This window comes from Lineus longissimus, chromosome 7 (assembly GCF_910592395.1).
Source record: "Lineus longissimus chromosome 7, tnLinLong1.2, whole genome shotgun sequence".
Taxonomy (NCBI): domain Eukaryota; kingdom Metazoa; phylum Nemertea; class Pilidiophora; order Heteronemertea; family Lineidae; genus Lineus; species Lineus longissimus.
In genome coordinates, this window is record NC_088314.1 from 14,161,619 (window position 1) to 14,170,307 (window position 8,689).

The 8,689-nt window shown below is 48.7% G+C and overlaps 1 protein-coding gene across 1 annotated transcript; it reads left to right on the top strand.

Moving 5' to 3' along the window:
- Window positions 1-5,967: 5,967 nt before the first annotated feature.
- LOC135491580 (uncharacterized) lies at window positions 5,968-6,987 on the top strand. The gene has a single exon (XM_064777553.1). The coding sequence runs from the start codon at window positions 5,968-5,970 to the stop codon at window positions 6,985-6,987; it is 1,020 nt and encodes a 339-aa protein (XP_064633623.1).
- The last annotated feature ends 1,702 nt before the right edge of the window (window positions 6,988-8,689 follow it).

Genomic DNA, 8,689 nt, shown 5'->3' on the forward strand with positions numbered 1-8,689 from the left:
GTTGTTTCTTAAGAATTGACTCAAGTGGTTTGTGATCTGATTCGACGTCAAAATTCCGCGCATATAAGAATTGGTGGAAACGCTCGCACCCAAACACAACTGCTAATGTTTCTTTTTCAATCTGGGCATAACGCTGTTCGGTTGGTGTTAATGCCCTTGACGCATAAGCTATCGGTGCCCCATCTTGCAAAATGGCGCCACCCAGTCCTTTCTGAGATGCATCAACTGTCAATGTCACTGGTTTTGTTACATCATAGAATTTCAGCGTTGGTGCTGTTGTCAACATTGTTTTTAATTGCGCTACAGCATCGGACTGCTGTTTCAGCCAAGCCCACTCAGCATCTTCTGGAAGAAGCTGCCTGAGCGGTGACGTAATGTCTGACAAGTTCGGCAAATACTTTCCAAAGTATGTTACTAATCCTAGAAATCTGCGTAATGCGGCCTTGCAATCTGGTTGAGGCATATCCACGATTGCTTGCACTTTCTGCGGGTCCGGTTTGACCCCATCTGCGCTTAGTAATCCTCCTATGTAAACAACCTCTGAGAGTCCAACTCTGCATTTGCGTCTATTGAGCTTTAACCCCTTCTCCCGTAGGCGATCCAATACTTTCCTAAGTCGCTCGTCGTGTTCCTCTTTCGTGCGTCCCCAGACTAACAAATCGTCGATGTAGCTGATGACTCCTTCCAAATTTTCCAGAATTTGCGTCACTGCTTTATTGGACACTTCAGCACTCGAGGAGATTCCGAACGGAAGACGGAGAAAGCGATACCTCCCAAAACATGTGTTGAATGTTGTGAGCATAGAACTTTCCGTATCCAACTGTTGTTGCCAGAATCCATTGGACGCGTCAAGAACAGTAAAGTACTTCGCCCCAGCGAGTTTAGTGCTAATTTCATCCAATGTGATCAATGGAAAATGCTCCCGTTTCACAGCAGTGTTTAAATCTTTCGGATCTAAACAAATACGTAGCGATTTATCTGATTTTTCAACTAACACAATTGAATTTACCCAATCAGTGGGCTCATCCACTTTTTTGAGCACATTCATACCAACCAATCGATCAAGTTGAGTTTTGAATCTATCCTGCATTGCAATGGGAAATTTCCTCGGCGCATGAATCACTGGTTTCACTGATGGATCAATTTCAATATGATGCTCTGGCACATCTAGACAACCAAGACCTTCGAATATATCCTTATATTCGTCGAGTATGCATTCACTATCGGACGTAGGCCTATTAAGCGCATCGATACGTTGAAGCAAATTCATCTTGACAGACGTGCGAAGCCCTAGGACCGGATCACTGCGTTTGTCCACTACTACGACATCCTCGTAAAATGTGTTATCCTTGTATATGCATCGAATCCTGCAACTCCCTGCCACCGGTAGCGGTGTTCCGTCGTAAGTGGTTAACCGTATTTTCGTTTTTATGAGATCTCGTTTGTTACAGATCCGCTTGAATAGGTCATATGGCAGCACGTTGGCCTGTGCTCCCGTATCTATCTTCAAATTCACGAAAACCTGCCGCTGACCCATCTTCAGCTTCGTTGGCCATTGTTGATCAGACTCGTCTGTTCCCTTTAACTGATTGATGCTGCCAATGAACAAAGATTCGTACGTACCGTTATCGTCCTCCTCCTCTACGCTGTGGACTTGTTTATTGGTTGACCTGCAGCAGCGGATGAAGTGATTTAGCCTTTTGCAACCCTTGCATTGTTTGCCATAGGCAGGACATTGCCGTGGTTGATGAAAAGTCCCGCAATTCCCGCACTTGGGTCCGCTGCCTTTATACGTTGATTGGTTATGATAACCCGAGGCGGCTTTGTTGTATCCTTGTCGGCCTACTGCATTTACTGTTTTGTCAGTCTGTTCATCACGCCGCTGTCCGTTAGACAGCGAACTCATCTGTTCCTTGGTTAACTCAGCTGCCCGGCATATATCTATCGCCTTGGTGAGGGTGAGTTCCTTCTCCCTAAGCAGACGTTCCCTCGTGCGATCCATTCGTATGCCAAATACAATGCGATCCTTTATTAAGGAGTCTCTTAGAGTGTCAAATTCACAGTCCTTGGCTTTTATTTTTATATCCGTGAGGAAACAGTCAAAGGACTCGCCTTCCTGCTGTATCCTTGAATTGAATCTATGGCGTTCAAATGTTACATTCTTCTGAGGCGTGCAATATTCCTCGAATTTTTGAATAAGCGGGGCGTATTCGACATCATCAGGTAATCCAAATGAATTGAAAACTTCCAGTCCTTCATCTCCGATTGAGTGGAGAAGAAGAGCGACCTTGATAGGTTCCTCCGTTATCCGTGATGCCGTTAGAAATATCGTAAATTTCTGCTTCCATCGCCTCCAATTCGCCGAAATATTCCCCGTTAGAGCAAGAGGTGCCGGCGGCTTGAGATTCGGACGTTCTGCCATGACTATTTGTGGGCCCGTGTTTTCCTCCTCTGTCTCGTCATCGGATGACATAGTCCATTAATACTGATAGTCCACCCTAAGAACGTTATGATCGTCGAAGAGTGACCATTTCTGACACCATGTTCTGTTTCTTGCTCAGGCATAGATGCAACACGCACAACGGTCGACAGGTATAAGCCAGTTTATTAAAGTAACTAAGATATATAAAGATACAGGTCACGTGATGATTAGTAAGCTATATAAGGTATATGGTTAGTATGGTTAGTATACCGAGTAATAGGTAATATCATAACACTTCTCCACATGCAGGGCTGAACATGGCTTTATGCTAGCCGCCCTTCAAAATATCCCCCCCCCCCTTTCCGAGCAGACCGGCTCAGATGCGATTAGACGCAGACGTTTTTCTCCTCTTGCTATGAGTCGAGCGTTGGTACGTTTTTTTTATCTCCTCTTTTCTTCAGGAGTTGAGGGTACCCTTTTTATTCCTCTGTCTGTGGAGAGGCCAGTGACTTGCTCAAGTCTCTGACTGATACAAATTCTTTTTTTTCTGCATACCCCTCGTGCTGCTGGTGGATCACTGGGGCCTTGCGGTCACTGCAGACCATTTCAAAATCGCTAGACCTCCCGATATGCGTGTTGAGCTCGCGTAATTTTCTTTGGACCAGTTTTTTTGCTTCTGGCGAGCTCACCAGGTTGGACTGGTAAACGGGCCCAGAATCTCCTGTATCGGGTAACTTCAATTGCGGGAATCTTTCTGTTTTTGCTGGGGCAAAACTTGTATACACCTGGAATCGAGGTGTGGTTTGATTCTTCTTGGAATAGTTTTATTCCAAGAGGTTTTTTTAAAAATATTTTTCCATGCCGGTCTCCTGAGGATTAACCCCTTGCCATTCTGCCTTGATTTGCAACAGTTGCTAACTGTTGCCCTGACGACGTATATCTGAAGTGATTGTATTGCCACGGATGAGTGGTCGGTCTCCCTGATGTTTTATGAGGGACCATTTATGTGCGATTGTGTTGACTATTGTGATGTACCTGTATATATTGATGTTGTAACCGGGAGTGGGTGGGGTGATTATTGAGGATAAATGCCGTATATTTTAACTGTTGGCCTGGACTTTATTTAATTGGATTACCCGCCTGATGTCAGTGTATATCAGGGGGCGTCATTTTGGGATGAGATAATTTATGACAAGGAGGATCAGTAAGTTTGGCCAGAGGCTCTGACCTGGAGGTCACCACTGGTACTTTTAGCCCCGAGGTTGTGACATTTTTGGTGACAGCGGTGGGATCCAGATATACTTTCTGGGTCCAGTGATGCGAACCTCCCCTTGATGCCAGTGATACCACGATGCCCAGGAAATCAGTGGGATTGAGAGCCAAACGGAAGAATTTCACCCCGATCCGATTGCTACCGCGAGAGATTCAATCTGAATCTGATGAATACTTCACTGAGGCTGAAACAGAGATACCAGACGAATACATTGACGAGGTATACCAACGCATAATGTTGGCGGAAGATAGTCGTGCAGGTAGGCCTGATCAGGGAGCCAGTAATCTCCCTATCTCGAGTTCTAGTGCTCCCCCAGCACAGGGAGCTGGGCCCTCTATGATGCCGTCCCGGGTGACGACTCCTACTACCACGAGTGTAGTAATGATGACGAGTGGTACAAGTGTGGTGATGAGCACCACTCGAACCATGGCTGGGGCTGTGGCCGGATCAACAATGATGTCCGTGGCTGGGCCTGCCTTACTGAATCCCGTATCAATGCCGATGCCAGCCTTGAACACATCCAGGGGCGAGCGTATGCCACCTTGGACTGCAGGACAAATCCCACAGCCCAGTAGTTATGCCACTCATGGCCAATCCCAGATGGTGGGGACGAGTTATGGCCAAATGTTTGGGATGGGTAATCCCGTAATGTCGTTAGGCCCGCAGCAGTACCCTTTGATGAGTACTAGTAATGGCTATGGCTATGCCTCATGGACCCCGCAGCCGCCCGTACAGCCAACCGTGCTGGTGAGTCATTCAGCCAGCCCAAGCCAGGGCCATGTGTCCTCGCCTCAGGCACCAATTGGGGATGGCGCTAGTATGAATAAAGAGCCACAGCAAACTCCCCATGTCCCCAGGTCCAGTAAGGCTGTGCGACGGCCTAGAAAGGCTAGTCTTTCCAGTTCAAGCTCTGAGCGGCCTAGGAAAAACTCATTAGATCGCTGGTGTGACAGCGACACTGAGGATGAAGCCCCAAGGCCCCGTCATCAGTTGTCAAGGGGTCCTAAGCTACCGCCATTCAGAGACACCACCAAGGAATCTTGGGAGGCATACTATAACCGATTTTCAGATGTGGCCAGCCGATGTGGCTGGACCGTTGAGGAGAAGCTGGACCACCTCCTCTCTAAGCTCCAGGGCGCTGCGGCTGAATTTGTTTACGGCCAGCTGGACAAATCAGTCAGGGGTGAGTATAGGGCTTTGATTAGAGAGCTAAATCACCGCTTTAGGCGGATTGAAACAGCAAAATCATATGGAGCCAAATTTTCGTGTCGCTCCCAAAAAGCAGGAGAGTCCGCCTCCGAGTTTGCTGCTGAGCTAAAACGGTTGTATTGCAAGGCCTATGGGTCAAGGGATGCCGAAACCAGGAGTGAGGATCTCCTCCGGAGGTTTCTGGATGGCCTCCATGATGATGATGTCCGTTTTCATGTTGAATACATTAAAGACCCAAAGAATATCGACCAAGCTGTTTATGAGGTAGTCCGATTCAAGGACACACAGCGGGTTCAGCGTAAGAAGCCAGTGAAAATTACCCGGGAGACTGACATTGAGACTGAAGAATCTGATGAGGAGAATGTGCGAATGGCTAAAACCCATGGGGCCAAACCTCAGACTCAGTCTCACAAGAGACCGACCAGTAATGGGACGGGTAATCAGCAGCCTAGCCAGGATGCATCACCCGCTGCTCCCCCTAGTGAGGAGATGACAAAGATTGTTAGCATGATGACAGATGTGATGTCACGGCTGAGCAATCTTGAAAAGAAGGGCTCATCCCAAGGCCGTTAGGGTGGCGGGCAAGATGGCCGCCAGCCAGGTCGTCCCCGGCAACCAAAGGAGAATATCCTCTGCTTCCGTTGCCGACAATATGGGCATTACTCGCGAGAATGCACCAACCCGCCAGTTGTGATGCAATCTGCACCACCAGTGGCTGCCCAGGCAGCACGGACCGCCATTAGTCCTAATGCGCCCACATTTACCCCACGGAATGATTAAGCCCTACAGCAGGCGTCAAACTGCAACGGGCTACCCCAGTAGGCCAAGGGGCAGCCCGCATTGATGTAAATGTCGGCCAAGAAACAGAAGCATTGTCAGACTCAGAGTTAGCACTTGAGGTTGAGGAAGGTGATGGAAATGAGAGCGATATTGGGGATGGGGAGGAGGCCGACCTGGAGGCGATCAGGCGGCAAAAGCCTTCATATGCAGGAATATACATAGAAGGCCACATCCAGGGGTTGGATGTACCGTCACTGTCGACACGGGGTCGACCAAGACTATAATGTCCCATGCCACCTATATGAAAATTCCAGAACCGGAGCGACCGGTATTAGTTCCACCCTCTAAGAGGGGCCTACTAACAAATGCTGATGGGGGGTCCATCACGTACTACGGGAAAGCGCTGTTTTGGATGGACTTAGGGCCATTAAAACTCGAGAAGCCATTGTTAGTCGCTGACATTGAAGATGAAGTGCTGTTAGGGGCAGACATTTTACAGCGGGACCCTTATGGCCCAGCGGACATATTGCTGTCCCAAAACCGGATTATGTTGAAGGGCCAACTAATCCCCTTGAAGCAAATTAGATTACCAATTACAGCACGACGGGTGCGTGCTGCAGATCATTTCATTATTCCTGCTATGTCAGAGGTTATCATCCAAGGCCTTGTGGACAGAGCAAACAAAACCAGGAAAAAGGATGCCTGTTTATTGATTGAGGCTAACCCCGTGATGGTTCAGCATTGCAATATTGCCGTTGCTCCAACACTTGTTGATGCCACCAAGGATTGCACTGTCCCAGTAAGAGTAATGAACCCCTTCGAAGCCCCAGTCTCCATCAAGCAGGACATGGTGATAGGAGTGGCCAGGACAGTTGGGAAGCCAAAAGCGTCTGTGCTTAGGCATGAGTCTGGTCGCCATGACAACAATGATACTGTAAGACGGATTCAGATGTGCCCTAAACCCAGAGTCACTGATAGAATCCGAGCTGTAGGAAAGGGCTCTCCTATTACTCCGGCCCAAGACATGACATTACCTAAGTACCTACAGCCAATGCTAGATGGCGCCAAGGAGGCTCTAAAATCACCCCAGGAAGAGACCACACTAAAAGAACTCATACTGGAGTTCTCTGATATCTTTTCCAAGGATGATGCCGATATAGGAAGGACTCACCTGGTTGAGCATGAAATAGATACTGGGGATGCTAAACCTTTCAAGCAGGCTCCCAGAAAAGTTCCTATGGCCTTTGCCGGAGAGGAGTTGAAGTCGCTGAAAAAGATGCTGAACCAAGGCATTGTGAGGTAGTCGACCTCCCCATGGGCCTCTGGGGTCGTCTTAGTTCGAAAACGTGATGGTGGCGTCCGCCATTGTGTTGACTATCGGATGCTCAACAAATTGACAACTAACATTCCAGCGACACCCCTCCCCAGATGTGACACCCTGATTGATAAACTGTCTGGGTCAGTGTACTTTAGTGCCCTTGACGTCACGTCGGCCTACCACAATGTCCCAATTAGGGAGCAAGATATCCCAAAAACTGCTTTTGCCACAACTCATGGACTTTTTGAATACCTGACTATGCCGATGGGCCTAGCAGGCTCCCCGATGACCTTCCAGCGGCTAATTGAGCTGGCCATGAAAGGGTTAGTGCCAGAGGGGGTATGCGCCCTCTATCTTGACGACATCATCACTTTCTCAGTGGATTTTGAATCACATATCGTGAAGCTACGAAAGGTTTTTACCCGTATCCGTGATGCCGGTTTTAAACTAAAGCCCTCAAAGTGCCACCTCCTGCAACTCGAGGTCAATTTCTTGGGTCACACGGTATCTAAAGATGGGGTCAAACCCAATGCGCAAAATGTGCAGAAATTGAAAGATTGGCCCGTTCCACGAAATGTCACTGATGTCCGAGGGATCATAGGCCTGGGTTCATATTATAGAAGGTTCATCAAGGACTTTTCATCCCTGATGCATCCCCTCATCCAACTGACCAAGAAGGGGGTCTCCTTTCACTGGAGTGGAGAATGTGAGGCGGCATTCAAAATACTGCTTGAAAAACTTACAGGCCCGGAAGTCATGGCTTACCCTAGGCCCGAGGACACCTTCATACTAGACACTGATGCCTGTGATGTGGGAATAGGGGCAGTACTGTCCCAGGTACAGGACGGGCGGGAGCGGGTGATTGCCTATGCCAGTGCAACCCTAAATAAGGCACAGATAAATTATTGTGTCACAGACAGGGAACTATTGGCCGTGAAACACTTTATTGAGTATTTCCGCCAGTATCTCCTGGGGAAGCCCTTCATCTGCCGCGTGGACCACATGGCATTAAAGTGGCTCTTTTCCCTCAAGGACCCCAAGGGCCGCGTTGCACGGTGGATCGAGATCTTGTCAGCTTACCAATTTACCCTGGAATGGAGACCAGGCAAAAAGCACCAAAATGCTGACAGCATGAGTCGCTGTCCCAACCCGATGGACTGCGCCTGCCCTACCAACGGCGAGGACATCCCCTGTGGGTTATGTGCCAAATGTGACAAGAAATCGGCTGACATGCAAAGTACCATGTATCCTGGCACTCAGCCAGTGCGGCGAATAACACGTGCCAGGAACAGGCCTAATGCTCAGGTCCAGCCTAGCTGGGCGCTGCCCTATGCCCCACCGGACCTAAGAGGTCATCAGGCCAAGGACCCAGACATAGGCCCAATTCTAAGTTGGTTCGAAACAGGCACACGGCCATTTGGGGCGGTTGTATGTGAAGCCAGCCAAGCCACCAGACATTATTGGAACTGTTGGGACAGCCTTACCCTCACTGACGGCATTCTGTTCAGAAAATTCAGCAGGAAAGACGGGACGGGTCACCACGAACAATTCCTTGTTCCCAGGGTCTTGAGGTCAGAAGTCCTACGAGAGATGCATGATTCTCCATTGGCTGGCCACCTGGGAAAGAAGAAATGCCGTGAGAAAACATTGCAGCGATTCTACTGGTATGGGGTGCGGATAGATGTTA

Coding starts and splice junctions, on each gene's coding strand:
- LOC135491580 (XM_064777553.1), top strand. CDS start 5,968: ATGTCCCATGCCACCTATATGAAAATTCCAGAACCGGAGCGACCGGTA.